This window comes from Theobroma cacao, chromosome 4 (assembly GCF_053813885.1).
Source record: "Theobroma cacao isolate CCN51 chromosome 4, ASM5381388v1, whole genome shotgun sequence".
Lineage (NCBI taxonomy): Eukaryota > Viridiplantae > Streptophyta > Magnoliopsida > Malvales > Malvaceae > Theobroma > Theobroma cacao.
Window position 1 is genome coordinate 30,490,531 of NC_142642.1, and position 20,488 is coordinate 30,511,018.

Consider the following 20,488-nt stretch of genomic DNA (forward strand, 5'->3'; position numbering starts at 1 on the left):
GTCAGCATCGCTTTTGAGCTCTATCTTATGGTACCCCTCGCAGTTGCTACATGTTTTCATTTTCTTTGGAAGAGTCTTGAGATAATTATATAGATTAGTTTACTTTAGTATAATTGTTTCATAAGTGTCCAGTCACAGCAACCTTTACTTAATGAGGTCATGGATTGAAAACTAATGCCATGGAAGTTTAAAGTCATGGGTAGGAGCCTGCTGCCATAGTCTTGAGAGAGTGAACAGAAGCAAGTAACTCAAGATTAGAAAGGAAAAGTCTCGTAGGTCCTAGCAACAGCTGAGGGTCTCATATTCTCTTAGAAGCCAAAAGTCAGGAGAGTGAGTTTTAGCCGCATGTAGCTTCACTTATCGATAAAGAAATTAAAACGAAATAAACACTAGTTATAAATATAAATATATCTTTCAATTAACTACATAGCAATTACATTAATGTCTTAGATTTACATGATATATCTGAAAAGGTTAGCAGCAGCCGGTATGAATATTATCAGTTACGGGTTGATGAAAGTCTTAAGATGGGACATCAGCTCCTGGGTCCGAACTTGAGAGAACGGAGAATTATGCAGAATTTGGAATGCATGCCCAACACTTTTGTACATCTTTGTTTCCACCCTTTTGCCAGTACTAGCCAAGGCATTGCAAAATTCCAAGTTCCTATCTTTTAGTATGTCCATCTCTGATATGCACACCATTGTGGCTGGAAGTCTCAGCTCCCGCAACTTAGCGGCGCCTTTTGCTAAAGGGTTGCACCATGGATGGTCGCGGTTGGCACCCAAAGGGAGTGACAATCGCCAATAAGTATCATAAGCTGACAGAGTGAGCGCTGAGCTAGCTGGTTGTGTGGCTTGCATTTCTGATGCAGTTCTTGCCTCTCCTCCAAAGAAAGGTTGAATCAAGATTGTACCCTTGAGGACCAAGGGCTTGAAGCTGGAATCTGATGTGCCATAGGATCCTAGTCTTGTGGCCACATTATAAGCTATATTAGCCCCAGCACTATCACCTCCAAGGAACAAACTAGAGAAATCACATTGACTTAACCACCATTTGTGTTCACTGGACCCATTTAGAGCTTGTTGTTTCAACCACATAAGAGTATTGATACCGTCATCATAAGCAGCAGGAAGCCGATTTTCAGGAGCTTGACGGTAGTTGACAGAAAAGATTATGCAGCCTGCTTTGGAAGCAAGAGCGGACAGGAACTCATGGTAACAGCTCCAAGCAGCTGAGCCAACACAGAATCCACCCCCATGGAAGTAAACAAGTAAAGGCATCTTGCTGGAGTAGCTTGGAGCATAGATACGTGTCCATGAGCTGGTGAATTTATCAATAACAACATCCTTAGATATCACACCACCTGTCACCGTGGAGGGGACAATAGGGATGATTGGTGGCCTTTCAACGTGTCCATTTTTGTAAACTCGGATGAGCCCTTCAATCTCCTCAACTACAACACCATGATTCTTCTGGCCTACCTGAACATTGAGCCTAGGATCAAAGGAAATGGTTGCCATCCTTTTAGTTCTCATACAATTTAAAAATAGAATGGTCGTAGGTGTAATGGTTGTGACTTGTAAGTACTTTTGAGGGATCCTTATATAGAGAATGCGAAGGCTAGACCGAAGACAGAGCTTCAAGTTGTAAAGGAAGCTACCTCTTCTTTTCATCTGACAAGTGGGGAATTGAACTCATCCTATGCCGTCACCTGGATTCTCAATCTTTTTCCAAAACTCCTAATTCTTAATTAACATAACATATAGTATGACTTTTTGTTAATTGGAAGTTAAGAATCAATGAATGTGAATGCATCCTTATATGAAAGGGAAAAAAAAACTTCTATACATGAACTTTGCATCAGTGCTTGACCTAACAAACCGACTATCTTAAAGAAAAAATTTATCCTATGATCTATCTATTCGTATTGCTGGGGCACTTACATTGTGGTATTTGAAGAGTTATGGAATTGAAAGGAACTATACTAACAAAGATTTGAGAATCACCAGAGTATATACCTTGATTCTTTCGGTGTAAATAAAATTAAGTCAGCACAGCAAAACTTATACTGATATTGTTTAGGTTATGAACAAGGGGAAAATCTCCTGAATTTGTTATCTGTTTCTGCTAAAAGTCAACTCAAAAAATCTTTTCCTAAAGATCTGTTCATGAACTTCTCCTGCAGCAGATGGCATGCATTGTGATAATCTATACCACTCACTTTCTAGGGGAAACAGCAGACAATCAAGCATACAGGATCTCCATAATATGCAAAAGCTACTAAACCACAAAACATGATTTTTTTATGTTAATAAGCACCTTATAGTTTAAACTTATCCATGGCAAAGGGCAAGTACAATAGAAGCTCATCAACTGCCAGCTGTTTCCAATAATGTTACGATCTGACCTCTTGCATTTGTCAAGAGTAGGATAATCACTTCTTATCATTATATCCGGACACTGTTCTGAAAATCATTGACTGAGAAATTTTGTTCTTTAACTTGCAAGTGCAGGCAAAATGGCGGGCCAACTTTATTCTTCAAATATCACGCTATCTCCTTCTTAGCTTTTTGACATATGTACATGGATTTTCTCATATCTTCTCTTTTGAAATTTGAAGACAAAAATTTAGATCTTCTTCATGCCTTCCCTGCATGTAGCAGACAGTGACTAGACTGTTAATGCTCTTACTAGATAAACATAGCAGCATATTAAGACAGTTTCAGAATTGATGCTGAATTAATGTCCTTCAAACCTTATGCCAAGTCAATGGCACAAAGTTTTTCAGAATGGTATTAAAAACATGTCAAATCTGTCCAGGACGGTGTAATTTTGTCCTTACTAAGCTAAACTATGAGCAAGAAAAAGGCGAGATATTCTCCTATTATCAAGAAAAAGGGAAGGAAAAAGTGTAGCAGAAGAAAGAAAAGCATGTGGAAAAGTTGGAGAGAATTTTAAAGATTTTGTTCTTGTACTTGCTACATACAGAATCTTTCCTTCGCCCATTTCTTGAGGCTTCATTATTCTTCATATAGCACTTGGTACGACCATGTTGTTGGCTTTAATACTTTGTTCTCCTTCAATCAAAATCATGATTGAGGTGATAAAGAAGAACTCTGTGTCATAAGTTTTGAATCAGGTTAAAAGTGTACTTGGATGAGCCTGAGCTGATAAATTCACAAAGTCATCTTCTGATTTGGTTGCATATGGTAAGGGATCTGCCACCAAGGAAAAGATTATACACATGGAAGAGGGAAAGCATAGAAAGGCCACCAAGAAAGTTTTCATTCATATGGGAATGGATAAAAAGATTAGAACAGGAAAGATAATCTTCAGAAAATAGTAAATGATCTTTCTTTCTTCACAAGGAATACATTTGTCGAATATGATACAAAGTTGATATCATTGTAGTCAGAGACTTTGGATAAAACTAAAACTTATATGATACGCATTAGAGTTGTTAGAATGGAACAGAGAATTCAAAATTGAAGTTGATGGCAAACAAGTCAATGCATGCTGGTGGAAGGGGGTGAGGCACTTTGTTCCTTTGACATATTGTCAACATTTGGAGAGAAAATTCTAGATTGAAGCTGAAAGTAGGAAAGGAACACTGATTGCGAATTAGCGAGAGAGAAAGAAACAACTTTCTCCTTTAATTATTCTACCAGATTTTAGAAAATGAAACTGCAGCTACCATTTATTCCAAATTTGTAATATTTGGTCATAACTCACTTGTTCATCCATATAAAATTCAGTTGAAGAAGATATCAAGAAGATCAATCCCTCTGTCATATTTTTCACACAAGTGTTAAATCTTGCTATGAGCTAGTAGCAGGAAACCAAGATTGGGATGCAAAAATACCATGATATTACGATATGACTAATGAAATATCAGGTTAGAAAAAGTTTTAAGTCAACCAGAGACCTCCCATCTTTATCCGTATGAAAATTTTCCATCCTGCTGGCATTCCTGAGCTGCGTTACAAGGATGGAAAGGCCTCATCATGTTGACAGAGGGAAAAAGAAAAGGCTTCAAGAGAGATATTTGACTGTAATTGGTCCTTTATTGCAACAGGATTTGTACTTAAGTCTAACCAAGTTCTGTAACTAGCATCACAGATGTCCAGTTTTGTAGAAATGCTTAATAGAATTTCTGAGAACTAATGTTGAAAAGAATAAGATGCCAATTAACATCAGCTATAAAGTGAGTGAATAATAATGATAATCACCAAAGGAAAACAAATGAGAAAAGAAAAATCTTGGTTATGGACATTCTATGAATTTGTACCCAATATGCTCTTACAGTTTGGACAATTGGCACTGACTATGAAATATTCTTTTTAAACAGAAACAGGATCAGAGAATGTTTTATTGTTATTGGAAGTTGCAGTCTACCCACCATATATTTCGACTACTTGACTATGTATTCTGGCCTAATTCAATGGAAATTCCAGCATCAGAATGCTTCACAGCGTTATACATTCAATTCCATGGTAATAATTATTAATAAAAATGTCTTTGACAGCCTCTAAACACGAGACAAACAAAGTGAGAAAAGATCATATCACGATAGCTCCTAAAGATTGCAATATTCAGTAGGTCCCATGAAGATATGCGAAGATTTCATATGGAAAAATCTAACAAGCCTAAACTACAAAACTGCAAGGATAAATTGTAATCCATTGAACTCAGTCCCCACAAAAAAACCTGAACCAATTCATTTTTATGATCTTTCAAGGGAACGTAGGGAGGTCTCACTCACCTCATATTAACTCCCAGGAAATTAAAAGTTTAGATTCTTTTCACCCTTGAATTCCACCAGAAATTAGCCTTTCAAGCCAAAGGATATGCAAATGGGGTTGCCATCTTTATTCTCTAAAGATTCTATCCTTTCTTTTTCTCCTTTTGGACTACCCTCACTCATCCAAGTGTATGCATGTGAGAGAAAAAAAAAGTGAGTTGGAAACTGATAAATTCTATGCCATGAGGTCTCTCATTGTCAATGGGCTAAATGATAAATAAAATGAAACTCTTCATCTTATGAAGTCGGTCACTAGTTTCTTCTATAATGCAACTTAAGTTTGTAGGAAGCAACCTAAGCATCCATTTAGTTGCTTCAGGTACAACAAAAAGTAGAGGCATGTACGTGACTAGCTTTTTCTTCTTCGACCCCAGCCATAGATCTCCCTTTTCTTACCAATCTTGAATATTTCTGCGTTCATCCCTGCAACTCTACTTCACTTGCTGTTTTCTTCCTATTGTCTTTTTATCAGGTTTTGATGTACAAGCCACATTAGCATAAATGCCAGTATCCTTTGAAAAGAAAACAATAGACCACAGTATTTGCTGTGTAATCAGCATGGTTTTCAGTTTGCATATTAATTTATTAAGGCAATATAAAAAAAATTCCATGACCATTCAGAAACATCAAGGAATTTCAGGTAAAGAATCCTTAAATCTCAGTTGCAATTTGCAGTCAAATGACAAATTATTCAGCAACAGAATCAGCCACCGGTTAATCGAAATCTATGATTCCTCAATGCTCCTAACGTAAAGTAAATAAAACTGGCCTACACAGAGTAGATGTGAGGAATATACATTTATTTTTAAGAAGATTATCATGTCGGAGTGCCCACTTTACTTGTGTAACCTTCAATGCTAGGCATCAGATTCTGATTACATGTATTACTAGCTATACGTAAAGGGAAGTGGACAAGTTCAATTTTCTCTCCAAACTCAATCCAGTTTATTTAAGCACAAGGGTCACCATTGTCAAAACAAAACATCTTTGAATTTTGCTGATGAGAATAATATTCTCTTTGTATTTATTGTTCTGCTTAGTTATGAATGGGGGAGATTCATTCTCCTTTTTTGTTGTGGCCGAATTTGGTAAATATACAGCTTGAAGCACTTCCCCTCTGGCCTTAGAAAAGCAGAATCAATCTATTGAGCTTTAATTAAAGATACCTTGCTTAACCAATTATTTCAGCCCGGTTTTGCCAAAACATACATGCATATGCATATCTCTGTAGATAAATATTCTTTCTATCCGCAAGAACCAATCTAGGGTCATGGATGAAACAAGCTCCTGCATTTTGAAGAACAAATTAGGCATAGATCAAAATATAACAGAAAAGTTTGCAACATCTGTTTGCTTCTATTGGTTGGATTTGAAGGAAATTATTCTCAATGCGCGAGCATGTCTTTATAAGCGGAGCTGAAGCTCAAGGTCTGGTTGCAGCTAGCCTTTCCTAGCTGAGACTGATATAAAATAATGGACTACGCTCCAGCATAGTCACCAATCTAATAGAACACATTTAACTTGGACAGATTACTATGGAAAGCTAACTGCTCATTAACAGAAAAAACCAGAGATTTCTATGTCAATGTGTAGGTGACAATTTGTCAAAGTCGCTCATTGGATCCTCTACCTTCTTGTTCTGTTTCTCCCTCTGTTGCAATTTTCTGAAGAGGGTGATGGGAGAAATTAATAAAGCCCAGGTTCCAACAAATTGCAGGCTCAACTATATATTTTCACCTTATCTGTATATTGTATACATGAAAATACATGTAGCGTTGTTCTGCCTCAAGAATTGTGGGTTATACTCTCATAAAGTTTTCACATTATGACAATGATAAAGATTCAAACTCTCCCAACAGCTTCAACATACATCAGATTCATACTCATTCACTGTTCTTTACATATTCAATCCAAACTACTGCATATTTTTTTAATTTTTTGCAGGATCAATTACTTGGAAAACAAGGTAGATAACCATCTATGAGAACAATTTGAGAAAGCTGCAGCAAGAACTGCACACAAAATGAAATTGTAAATTTGAGTCAGCTTGGAGAATGAATTCAGATACCAAAACTAAAACTAGATGAACTTACAAATTCAACAGCTTCCTCTTCAATGGTATCTTTGACCACTTGCAGAGCATCGACAACAACACCCTTAATTTAGGCAATTCTGTAGTCTTTAGCAGCAAGATTCTTGATAAGATAGAATGAATATCAGATAACTAGGAAGATTAATGTTAAGGGCAAAACCAGCCTTTCCATATTTCTTCTCTTTGGTCTCATGAGGGCAACAAATTTGCAATAAACAAAGAGGTGAGACAAAAATTTTACTAAAATGTTTGTCAAAAATTTATTATTTGTTTTTATATGTAACACCTAACCAAAGAACAAGCTTAAATGTACATGCTTTATCATTTATTTTTTGTAGTGAAACATTTGATTTAATGATAAGTGTATGCATTTTTTGTTCAAAGAACTAATTTACACTTGATTATTTTATTCTATAACATGGATTTATATTTTACTAATATTTATTGTCACATGTATTGCATGTGAATACTTATTTTTATTTATTTTTAAATGATAATTATATATAAAATACTAGTGTTTCAAAAAAATTAAATTAATTATTTCTAAATAAAAGACAATTGTAATTAAAAGACAAATTATATAAAAGACAATTAATGTCTTAATTATATATACAATTGAAATTTTGTAATATTAATTAATATATATACTATTTAATACTATTAGAATTAAGAAAAATATTTTTGAATTAAAGTCATTAAATATAATTAGTATTTTATTTAAAAATGGGATAAATTTTGTTAATATTTATAATAAAAATTAATTTTAATGAAAGTTATTTGAAGAAATTAAAATTTTTATATATATTTACAAGTTACATAAATTTTATTAATATTAATACTACAAATATTTAAAATTACTATCTAAAAAAATAATGAATTTCGTCAATAAAAAAATTTTTCCAACATTAGGAGCAGGCGAGCAGCCAAATCGATAGCGCCAAAACCGACGTCGCTTAGTACACCTCCAAACGAACGCCAGCATTTCCAATAGTGCGTGAAAACGGTGCGCTTCAATGTCGTTCACATTCCCAAAAGCGCTAAAAGCCCTTCAAAGCTACATCACAGTCTTCACTGTTTAGTTTGAGTTGTCCACAACATTTCCTCTTTCTCCTCTCGCCTTCTCTGCGATTTTATTGTTGCTACTTGGAGAGGAAACAGAAACAAAAAAACGATGTCGCTTCGAGTGCTGAACCCGAATGCCGAAGTCCTGAACAAATCGGCGGCGCTTCACATGAACATTAACGCCGCCAAAGGTTTACAAGACGTCCTGAAATCGAATCTCGGTCCCAAAGGCACCATCAAAATGCTCGTCGGAGGCGCCGGCGATATTAAGCTCACTAAAGACGGAAACACTCTTTTGAAAGAGATGGTCGTTTCCTTTCCCTCTCTTTCTTACTCGCTCTCTTTATTTAAATAAAACCCTAGATCTTTTACATTTTTTTTGAGTAACTTGGTCGATAATTTCTTTCAGCAAATTCAAAATCCAACGGCTATTATGATTGCGAGGACCGCTGTTGCGCAAGATGATATAAGTGGAGATGGAACTACTTCGACTGTCATTTTCATTGGCGAGCTTATGAAACAATCTGAGCGTTACATTGATGAAGGTTAGTACTGGGAATTTCTTCGTTAAATAAATTTTAAAACTTTTAGCTTTTAGGCATTGGACCTTTCTGCATTTTTCTCCTTGGATTTGTGGTTTTTGGAACTTAGCGGCATTGAGTTTCTTAGCTAGGTTTTATTGTTGCTTTTTGCTTCTTAAAAGTTAAGAAAAAGTAAAAACAGATGGTGAAAAAGAAAAAAATTTTATAACTAATTAACTATGTAGAAATGTTTAAGATTTAATGCCAATTGTAATATAAGTTTTCTATATGAAACTAAAGTCATGTAATTTTTTTGTTAAAATTGTACATACAATTGTTTGTTTTGTATCCAAAAACAGTTTAGAGTGTATTTTTTTCTTGATTGCAACAAGCAAGTAGAGAAAGTAACAACCTCAGCCGTATTTTGTGAAACTTTTAGTATCGGATTTCTTTCAATATAGTTTAGTAGGTTAGCCATGTACTTTGCTTGGCACCCCCATGGTGCCTTTTTTATGATGATTCTTTATTGACAAAATAAAGCTTGAGATAAGAATCCCTTTGATTTGTGTATTCAAATTGTCTTTTTATTTCCTGGTTTTCTAGAAATGAAGTATGTTACACATATGTGGTCCTACAATACAAGCAAATGTTCATTTGTGATTTGTCTCTTTGTTATTTGCTGAAAAGTGAGACAAGAAGAATAGTTCCAAGTTTATGTTAAATCAGGACAAGTTTGGTTGAGTCGATGAGAATTTCACTACTTGAACTGGGAAGGATGGGTACACTTGATGGGAAGTTAAAGTTATTCTCACATAAAGGACATCTTTTTTTTTTGGTACTGGGGGAGAGGGGGTGGGATGTGTGTGGAGGGGTTGGTGGTTCAGATAATCAATGCTTGTTTATGGAATTCATCTAATCTAATCATTTTAAGGAACTTAAAAGCATAATTTTATTAGTAATCCCTTTTTTTCTTTTGCATCATTCTTTATCTTTACCAATGATAATAATGCTTGTTTAGGGATGCATCCACGCGTCCTGGTTGATGGTTTTGAAATTGCCAAAAGAGCAACCCTCCAGTTCCTTGAAAAGTTTAAGACTCCTGTGGTGATGGGTAATGAACCAGATAAAGAGATTCTAAAAATGGTTGCAAGAACAACACTGAGGACTAAGGTATTCCTTTCTTCTTCTCTTGACCTCCCTCTGAATTTTTTTTTTCAGTGTATCTGAATCATGTGATTGATATATTGTTTTCTCACACAGTTGTATGAAGCATTAGCAGATCAACTGACTGACATTGTTGTTGATTCGGTAAGTGCATGTTGATTTCTGTTTAAAACTTGCTACTAAGCATGTCAAATTCATCTTAAGACCTGTACTTGTCATCTGGTTAATTGGTTAACACTTTGGTGACATAACTTTTATTTAATGTGATAGGTACTGTGTGTACGAAAGCCTGATGAACCTATTGATCTCTTCATGGTGGAAATAATGCACATGCGGCATAAGTTTGATGTAGACACACGACTGGTATGTTGTAATTCCAGGCTTATTTTCTTTTTCCTTCATTGCAACACATTCCTTTCTTATGGAGTGCCCTTGATATCTCTCTTACTTGCTTGTTTAGACTCTTCAGGATTGTAGTATTCAATGGCTTTGGTCCAGTTTGTTGTTATAGGATGGTAACAGTGGTGTTGAGAAAATTTGATGGGAGCATACTGCTTCTAAAGGCTTGAGGTTAATTTCTCATTTTAAGGTGACCCAGTTCGGGAGAAGGGGTCCATTCTTGAGATTCTAACTTGTCAATTAGGCTGTTGTTCCAGGGGCATTGAAATTTTTGCCTTATTGGTTATAACTGTTATTAAAGTGTTTTGTGTTTATAATGGTATTCGTTAGGAGATTGAATATCTTTGATTGTATATAGCTTGCCTTATTTAACATTGGAAGCTTATTGTGGAAGAATGAATATTATCAAATGATATCAATAAGAACCCATAACATTAATGTTCCTGTGTGTATATTTCTATTGCTTATAAGTTTTTTCCATTATTTGTGCTGTTTTTTTGTTTTTATTTTTCACTCAACAGGGTTTGATAGTTGGAGCTAAGTTTTGCATGTATAATTGGATAGTTGTACGTTTTATTTATTGCCTTTTGTTATCATGCTGTTTCTTATTTTACCTCTATTCTCCCTTAGGTTGAGGGCCTAGTTCTTGACCATGGTTCTAGGCATCCTGATATGAAGCGACGAGCAGAAAATTGTTACATTCTGACATGCAATGTGTCACTGGAGTATGAGAAAAGGTATACACATGCAAATGTCTTTTAACTTTTTTCTTTTTTTGTCTTTTTTTTTAGCATCTTTATTTGTATGTGTGTTGAGGGGGACAGGGGTTAGTGTTGGGAAGATTCAATTAGTTATCCTCTATTTATCAGAAATGAAGTTTAGGTGATTATAGTAATTCTTCTCCTTTGTTAAGTCTGTTCCCCAATAGGCCAAGCCCCGCATTTGGTGTCCAGTGCTTTATTTTGTAGTTGAGATTTATTCTTTTGCAAAAGAAACTAAATTTTAATTTTATAAAATAATAAAATTGATGTTTCGTAAGTATGTAGTAACCATGGTGATAGCTGTTTTGCTTTTTAAAAGTGCATTCATGAAGTTCTTATGATGCATCGAGTTTAGTGAGCAGATTTTCCATCATCAAGAAGATCATGTCTTAGTCATGTAGAAATTAAATCGTTTATCCCTGCTTCTAGTGGTCCAATTCATTATTTTATCATGTTCCATTGTGCACTATTTATCTTTTCTGTATTTTCGTCTATGCATTATAATTTATAATTTTCTGTTTTCTTCAATATATTATCTTGTGAGCTTTTCTGCTAGATGGATTTGAAATGTTTGAACTCATTTCTCTTAATTGATACTGTTTGTTTAAGAAGTTTTTCAAATTTTTATTGCCCATTATTATGATATATTTACAGTAAACTAAGATAGAAATTTGAGTTTATCATAATAATCCTTGCTTATTGATCTAGCCATAGCTGGTGCTCATGTTTCTGTGGATATAGGTTGTTTCCATTGTCATCATACAACTAATGTTTTGGCCATCAGTGAAATAAATGCAGGCTTTTTCTACTCAAGTGCAGAGCAGAGGGAGGCAATGGTTGCAGCTGAAAGGCGTTCTGTTGATGAAAGAGTCAAAAAAATTATTGAACTAAAACAAAAGGTAGCTTTGTATGCATCATTACGTTAGAAATGAGGCATTAGCAGGTATATGTAAATTCTTACTATGTCCTACTCTTCTTGGTCATATGCAGGTTTGTGCAGGCACTGATAACAACTTTGTTGTTATCAACCAAAAGGGTATTGATCCCCCTTCCTTGCATCTCCTTCAACAGGCAGGGGTAAGTTATTAGCCTTTGTTCTTTCAGTCTTTGTCCCAACTTATAAATCTTTAATGATGTTTTACTTGATTGCTCCTTGCATATAAATCATTTTTGCTGCTAGAGAAGTCACTTTGTTACATTATATGTATGATTTCAACTTATCAATGTTTCCCAATGAAGAACAGGGGAGCATAAAAAAGTGAACACATGAAGACTGAGATACCAAACTACTAATTGTTGTGCCCCTAGGTTGCAACCTATAATATTCATTGCATTAGTTCAACTGTCAGCAGGATATATATCTCATAAGCTTCCATTTTGGCATACCAACTAGTGTTTTCCTTCTTTTGATTAGGATTGCCACCTTGGTTTGAGAAAAAAATATGGTTCTCATTGGCAGCTTTTTAGTACGTTTCCCTGGTATCTTCTATACAATTATTCATATGAATTTATGGGGGAAATTTGTGGTTCTAGTATATCAAGGGGAAAGTGCATTTTCAATTTATATCTGCCTTTTTCTTTGATTTTACTGTAATAACTTTAACAACTAAAGTGGATAAAGCTTTTGCATGTTTTGTAATGACATGGTGCTAAATGGATCCAAGGAGTTGTTGTTTGTTAGAGTATGCTAATTTAAAGTCTTCATTATTATTACTAGATGTTGTTGAAGATTCTATTCTTTTTGGGGCATTTGCTGAAATGATAAAACATGTAGATTTAGGCTAGTTCCTAGTTGAAGTGTTAGCTGTAAAATTGAAAAGATTTTTTCAACGGTTTTACTTAAATTGTGTCTAACCTGTTTGTTTATTCTTTTATTTTAATTTGCTGATTTATGGTTTTGTAGATCATTGCCCTCAGAAGAGCAAAGAGAAGAAATATGGAAAGGCTTGTGTTGGCTTGTGGAGGAGAAGCTGTAAATTCTGTTGAAGATTTAACACCTGATTGTCTTGGCTGGGCTGGTCTCGTATATGAGCATGTTCTTGGGGAAGATAAGTATACATTTGTGGAAAATGTGAAGAATCCTCATTCATGTACAATTTTAATAAAAGGTACTTGAAATGTGTTTGCAGCTTCATATACCTTAACATCATCATTGATGGTTCTGCTTAAGCTACATTTACCTTCATATTTACGTAATATTCATTCTATCATTTATAATCTAGGGCCTAATGACCACACAATTGCCCAAATTAAGGATGCTGTTCGTGATGGGCTGCGAGCAGTCAAGAATACTATTGAAGATGAAGCTGTTGTGTTAGTAAGTTTTGCTTACTATTGATTTTGTTTGCAGTCTTTGCTGCATCTTTATCAGAGTATTTGCAACTTTGCGTAGATCATTATTAACCTTTTTTTATTAGTAAGTTACCCAGGGCAGAATAAAATTATACTGAGTAAATTGGACTTTGGAGTGAAAACCGAAAGTATGGATAATTAGTGAATCAGTTTAACCTATTTTATACAGAAGCCCTTGGGAACAAATTTGGAATCTTAACGATTGTCGTAATATGAGAACTTTATGCAGTGGGTGAATCAGACTATTATCCACAATTATCACGGAAGGATAATTCTAAATACTATATTCATGTCTATGGTATGCAGATGCATATAAGGTGAAAACAGTTGAGCCTTCAATCTTTTTGAACCTGGGCAGGTGCTTGTTTCACTGTGATAGGCAGATGGGAAAAACAAGATCTCTGTTTATATTTCTAAAATCTGATCAGATGGGCTATAAAGCAGAATAAAAAAGAATAAATAGGTGTCTCATTGGGGGTAAATCGCTTTTCAGATTGCCCTTCTAGTGACTCCGGTAGAAATAGTAATGGAAAAAGAAGATAGAAGTTCAACGAGCAACTTGTACAAATTGTACCCTATTGATTGGTTTATCTGTTAATGGGCCTGTTAGACTTCTGGCATTTTCTTTATATTAAATGTGTTTTGTTTGAATGGTTAGTGTGATGGAGATCTTAGTCCATGTTTTTATACTGTACTCTGCTAGGGAATCCATACTGCATGCAGCCTTTGAGCTTTAGGTCAAATATATCGACATCAGTTGGGACCAAGAATTATTTGGTTCAAATCCTACCAATAGAGCAAAACACATTACGAACTTTTCTGTTTTATTCTAATCTATGCCTAATCTGTGCTTCAGGGTGCAGGAGCTTTTGAAGTTGCAGCTAGACAATACCTAATTAATGAAGTGAAGAAAACTGTTCAAGGGGTATGTCTTTCCCATATTTCATTATCTTGAATTATTTAGAAAGTTTCTAATTCTAAAGACTATTGAAATATTTCTGATGGTTGTAAACATTGAGCAGCGTGCCCAATTGGGTGTTGAAGCTTTTGCTGATGCCCTTCTTGTGGTACCCAAGACACTTGCTGAAAACTCTGGGCTCGATACTCAGGATGTTATAATTGGTCTTACGGTATTACTTTTTTTTCCTGGTCATGTTTGTTTCACCTCTTTTTAAAAGTAAAAGCTGGAAAAAAATAAATGAGCCTTCTCTTCTGAAATGTTTATTCAGGGAGAGCATGACAGAGGTAATATTGTGGGTCTAAATCATCAGACGGGAGAACCAATGGACCCTCAAATGGAGGGTATATTTGATAATTACTGTGTTAAGCGCCAAATTATAAACTCTGGGTATGTGAAAACTTTCTACTTGTGTTTTATATTTATCTCCATTTTCCCTACTTTGTATCTTGCAACTATTGGTGTAATTTTTCCATTTTCACCAATTTCCTCTGTTAAATATTTTACTTTATATCGTGATGCATGTTTAGCATGAAAGGTGGAGCAAAAACTTTACCATTAATAATATTATCTAGTTTTTAGTTTGAGAGATGATCAAAGGTACTTTGTTTCTCAGGCCTGTAATTGCATCACAGCTGCTTTTGGTGGATGAAGTCATTCGCGCTGGTAGAAACATGCGGAAGCCAACTTAAGCATATTTGTGTGCTTCAGTTAAGTTCTTTTTTGCCGGGTGTGGTTTGGGTGTCATTGATCATCTTGTACCGTGATGTAAGCTAAGGTGGTTGTGTTCCTAGTTATTTTTGAGAGGAAATATCTATTGCCTTTCAATTAGTTTTCAGCTTAGATTTTTTACTTGTCTACATGGCATTGGTCAATTTTTTTTTTCCCATATTTCCAGCTTTTACAAACAACCCCCCCATTTGGTTTTTTCTTGTCTTATTTCCTATGATGCTTTATAAGTTTCAAGTTCGAATTCTATAGAACAGCAAATCTAACAGGTATTCCGAAACTCCCATCTGTGAAGTGGGGCACGGGGGAAAGTTATTAGAGGTTCTTTTGGATCACAATCATTTTCATAGTACAGCAATGAGGTGAAAGAAGTTCTGCACTTGCATGAGTCAACTCTCTTATCCAATCTAACCTGAAGCAAAGCAAAATGACGCAGAACTCGAAGCAACTTGACTCAATTGAACCTCGAATATCAAGACGCAAAAGGTAAACTTATCTGAACTTGGCAATGACCCCAGGAGGAAGATCTAAAGCAACCAAAGGCATGAAGCACCTTAAACCTGGACAAATTTTGACATGGCATGAACCTAATCCAACCACTTAAAGAGATTGCCAAATTCAGCAACTTGCAATATGATTGCCAAATATATTTCTTCCATTGGCTGGATGGATACCCATGAGCAGCATGGGAGTTCGATGAGTTATACCAGTATTTCAAAGTCAATGCATGGTATAAAAATAAATGTTACAATAACCAAAAAGAGATGATTGGCCTAAGTTAATCATTTAGCATAGGAAGCATGGTTTTCAGTTTGAATAGTTTGTGCTTATCTAGTCTAATAAACAACATTTGGTTTGGAGAGCCTGAAATCTCAAACTGCAATTCCAGATAGATCCAAGATTCAAATGCATTATGTATTTGCAACTATTGGAGATTCAAGCCTCCAATCCCACACAAAAAAGGTACTTGCCCCATGTCACTGCATCCTTATCAAGACAAGCCAGATTGGATAAAAAATAGCAGGTCCGATGTAGGCATATGGATTAAGACAAACAAGTTGTCCGTTGAAGACTCCTCTGCAGGATTGTACCCACCAAACGGAATGAGCTTAGACTCTTGCAGATCCTTTCTCATTTTCCTGAAGCGTGTATTCTCTCTTCATTTCTTCCAAGACAGCATCATTGGTGCTGCCATAACAAAATGCTTAAGAAATGAGTACTTTCAAATTCATCGTAGATCACAATTTGCAACATGTCTGTTAATTTTAAGCTAACCACAGTCAACACAGCCAATTTTTTTTTAAAAGAGAGTTTACATTTTTTTGGTTTCAGTTTTCTCAACAAGCTCTCGAGTAATGAAGAAAAGGGGAAAGGAAACAACAAAAAAGGTAGCAAAACCGCCTGCATTACCCATGTGCACTCATTCTAATTAACTACAGAACAGCTTTCCATATCAAGATGGAAAAATGTAAAACCTACTTCCTTTCAACCATACCAATGCAAGGAATTAGGTTATTCTTCCTCTCATTTCTCATGTCATCTCTAAACTGCTACTTAGACTTATAGGTCAGATATTGCAATGACTACAAAGTTACACACAAGATACCAAACACAGTGTGCAAAGCTTAACAATCAACATGGATACTTTAACACCCCAGGCCCAAACATCACTGCTCAAAACAACTTTTTTAGCTTAAAGGAGAAACCACTGACCTCAAAAGTGTAAACTCAAGTTGCTAGTCATTTCATTCATACTTATATCTGATGTGAGATGGGAATCACAATGCTCCACACTCAAATCCATAATATCCTTGTAAAAGCCACACATCACAATCGTAAAAAGGAACTTACAATGACAGGGACCAAGATCACACCACCACCGTGTGAACTGACTAGGTTGGGACATGCTCATACCAAATGTAATTATTCAGACCCAAGCACCACTGATCCAACAACCTTTTGGACTGAAACCTTGGGTTTCAAAAGCTTAACACTGTCAAGTTGTGAGTAGTGAGTTACTTGAATGCTTATATGGGTCTTCCTTTCACTTCGCTAATAGCTTGATTAATACATCAATACATGGAATATCTTGAGATCACACAAAAAGGAATGGTCTAAATTAAACTAGACGTGAACTGTACACTTTAAACCACCTAGTGTTGTCATCCACTACTATCCAATACCAACAAGCCTATAATATTCATCACCAACAATTGGCCTTCAATGTACTAGCAGTAATAAGTAACCGAGTAGAAAACAATTTATGTCACTAAGCTTAGGAGATGAAAGAAAGTCCATATCCTTAAATATCAACCAACTAACCAATAAAATCACATCTACTACGGGAAACTTTCCTTCTCATCATTAAGAACTTGGTTTCCCTTTGGCACAATTTAACGGCATCTTTCCTCCGAGTACGGAGGTTAACAACCATCGAAAACTCAATCAGCAGATGGTAGAGCCACTAAAAAATAAGGAGGGTGCATTTATATGGAGTATATGAAAAATGAAAGAATTTTAAAATACTTCATTTCAGAATTGATTGTTTGGGTAACAATAAATAACATTCTAAGAAACTGTGCAATACCTTCCAAATACACTAGAATCCTATCACCCACCATCCCAGCCATCAAAATTGCTACTTGGAGCATGAAAAGCGCCATTAACCTAACTCTAAGACCGCTTTATAACAGTCACAGACTCACCATTGACCTCTCCAAATTTCTTAACCTAAGTCTGAAATTACCAACTCAAATTTCTAAACTGAACTTGCAAGTCAAGTACCAAATTTCTAAACAAAACTTGCTCAATGGACAAAGGAGAAAGAAAAAGAAGTTGCTCTGTGTGTGTGAGAGAGATGAAAAATGAAGACAGCATTGAGATAGATGCGCCAGGGGATGTAGATTAAGTCGATGGTTGGGGCAAGACAAGATTTCCGGCCAGACATAAATAAAATCTATTCACCAAGAGTGACTGGGTGAGACAGCTTCTCTCTCTTCTGGCATTTTGTTTACAAATACTTGATTTGGCAGACTGCATTCTGCACTTTGAAATGCCAAATGCTGAAATTGAGTGTGTAATTCAATCCCTCAAAATTTATATCCTACAAATGCCGATGAATTTGCCAAATTCATCTTTTCTGAATTGCCAAAAAAGCTATATTTGACAAATTGAAATTTCAAAATTGATTTTTAAAATACGATTGCTCTTTGAACACATTTATACCTAGCTGTTTTTAAATGTCGCCATGCTCAATTGATAAAGTAATCCTATCCCAATTTATCGTTAAGAAGCATACACAAGTTACAACCACCATGGAAGCACAAACTACAGCAGTGCCGGCATTCACCCCAAACTTAAAGAATTGAATCTATAGACATAACCTACAAGAAAATATGAACCTGTAGTCCCCCATCCATTCACTGCCCACGCACTCAGAGAAGAAGTCACTTATGCCACACCTATTAATATGGAACCTTGGCATAGAAGAAGTAAATGGCCATAGCTAGCCATAAGTTGATAATATGCATTTACTTACATCTTGTGCATTCAAGATATACTTGATAATGGCATATTTGTAGAAGTGATAATAAAACAAGATAATCTTATTTCTTTAATTGCTTGAAAGAAACTTATCTCAGAAAGAACATCCATTTAGAAACATCATGCAAACTTATCATCCAAAGTTTTTTCTTTTACCAAAAGAAAAAGAAAGAAACCTTAATCTTTAATTGGAAACTCATTAAGGCTGCAATCAAGTTATGGTTCCAGAAATAATAAACAACTTTTATAAGTGGTGTTGCTGTAGACCTCGATTATATAACTACTACACAGTTTGTTCTAAAGACTTGGTGAAAAATTGGGAGATAGTCTCTAATAATTTATAGTTCCAACAAGTCAAGGTCTTGGAAGTGTTGATTTATATACAGTCCTGCCCTTTAGTGTTTCTGCACAATGTAAGTGCTATTAGAATTTAAACCTATGGCCTAGAAACGGACAGCCCAAACTTTTAATATTGCACCGTACAATGGTCCATCAAACTTTTCTAATTTGCAGGTGTTCCTATGCATGTGTATGCCTAAAGAAGCCCTGAAAAACTCTGTTGCTAAAATGTCAATGCTAATATGTTAATTTGCTTTGCAACATCAATAGCAGGGCTATAGCAAACTCAAATCAATATACCTAAACAGATAATTTGCAGAAATGGTTATGATGTTCATGCTTTAACTCTTATATAATGTCTGAGACAGCAACTCTCAGAATTGTAGTTGATATGATGCACCTACATACAAGAGTTTTCATCAATAAAGCTATAGTAAACATTTCACAATTAACTATCTATAATCGAGCATTGATATGCTTGCCAAAAAAATTGCAATGCTGGAAATCATTACTAGGCAAAAATTCATAATATTGTCCCAAGGAAACACTCCAATGGTTGGAACTTAAGACTTTCAACTTGAAAGTTCCAAGGTCCAGTCTTGAGGATGCAAGAGTAAGGTTAATGAAATGAAATATAGCTATCTCCGCTTCATATAGAAAAAAATTCCACATGTACAAACGAAATATCTTTAAGTAAAATAAACAAGATTCATATATTTCAGCAAAAGAGACCGTATAAATTTTCGATATAAAGGAAGAAAAAACTTAAAATAGAACTCAGTTATACTAATCTGCTTCAGCATATCACTACTGTAGCTAAAGATGAACCAATTTCAAGATATAAGTCCAAGTTCTCCTTAAAAAAAAACAAAGCAAAATTAAGGAAAAAAGGAAGAACTTACTATTGATGAAGACAATCATTTAATTCTTTAGCTTGTTTACGACATTGCCATACAATAGATATAGTCCTCCCGGCAGCACATTGAGCATATTTCGAAGTGTAATGATCACATTCTTTCAGTGCCTTTTGCTTCATTTTGCTCCTCAAAGCTGAACAAAACCCAAATCAACCCACTTCACAATTATAACCATCCAGCCTTTTCTGTGCTCAGAAAATGTTAGAAAGTAAAAGAAAATTGAAATGAAGAAAAGCAGGGGTTTTAGAAGAAAGGGTTGAGTTTTTCTTTTTCTTTTTCCTTTTTTAATGGCTAACCTTCTTCAACTTTCTTCTTCACGTGATTCTCACGTGCTTCCTGTACATAACCCATTGCTAGAAATATGGGGACTTCCTGCGGCTACTGATCATAAAGGCAATCAAAATGTTTCAGAGGAAGATGGTCAATTGGTTATGTTTAGGTTTCTATTGATGCTGGTGATTTTCTCTCGCCTCCTGCTGATGTTTACATTGCTTGGGTCTATTCTTTGGGCCAAACTGATCAAATGGTTGGTCCAGCCCATTAATGATTGGGTCGATTGTTTGGGCCAAACTGATCAAATTGGTCCAATCCATTACAGATTGAAATACCAACAATCAGTATGGCACAGCGGTCGCTTAGAGGGGTCATACCCCAAATCTCCCATTATTCAAATCCGGCTCATAATCAAATCATTTGTTATGATTTTAATTTGACAATTATTTTTTAAAAAATATATATTAATAGCAATTTTTTATTTGATTTGTTTAATAGCACTTTTTCGCATAACTCTATCCAAGTCAAGCATTTACCTATAAGTAAAAAGAAACTTTAATGAAGCTTTCACATT

At 35.2% G+C, this 20,488-nt stretch overlaps 3 protein-coding genes across 3 annotated transcripts; 1 reads left to right on the plus strand and 2 right to left on the minus strand.

The window, feature by feature from the left end:
* Positions 1–393: 393 nt before the first annotated feature.
* LOC18602074 (putative carboxylesterase 17) lies at positions 394–1,766 on the minus strand. Its single transcript, XM_007033234.3, has one exon. It carries the CDS (start codon positions 1,674–1,676, stop codon positions 504–506), a length of 1,173 nt encoding a protein of 390 aa, XP_007033296.3. The 5' UTR covers positions 1,677–1,766; the 3' UTR covers positions 394–503.
* Positions 1,767–7,956: 6,190 nt separating this feature from the next.
* On the plus strand, positions 7,957–15,086 carry LOC18602075 (T-complex protein 1 subunit zeta 1). The gene is made up of 14 exons (XM_007033235.3): positions 7,957–8,265; positions 8,368–8,503; positions 9,498–9,649; positions 9,740–9,787; positions 9,914–10,006; positions 10,673–10,779; positions 11,588–11,702; positions 11,794–11,880; positions 12,707–12,911; positions 13,026–13,120; positions 14,012–14,080; positions 14,178–14,285; positions 14,385–14,503; positions 14,730–15,086. The coding sequence occupies exons 1-14, from the start codon at positions 8,068–8,070 to the stop codon at positions 14,803–14,805; spliced, it is 1,608 nt and encodes a 535-aa protein (XP_007033297.1). The 5' UTR covers positions 7,957–8,067; the 3' UTR covers positions 14,806–15,086.
* Positions 15,087–15,451: 365 nt separating this feature from the next.
* On the minus strand, positions 15,452–20,098 carry LOC18602076 (Cytochrome c oxidase biogenesis protein Cmc1-like protein). The gene is made up of 3 exons (XM_007033236.3): positions 19,938–20,098; positions 19,627–19,774; positions 15,452–16,030 (listed from the first exon to the last, which is right to left on the minus strand). Exons 1-3 carry the CDS (start codon positions 19,990–19,992, stop codon positions 15,952–15,954), a joined length of 282 nt encoding a protein of 93 aa, XP_007033298.3. The 5' UTR covers positions 19,993–20,098; the 3' UTR covers positions 15,452–15,951.
* Positions 20,099–20,488: the final 390 nt, after the last annotated feature.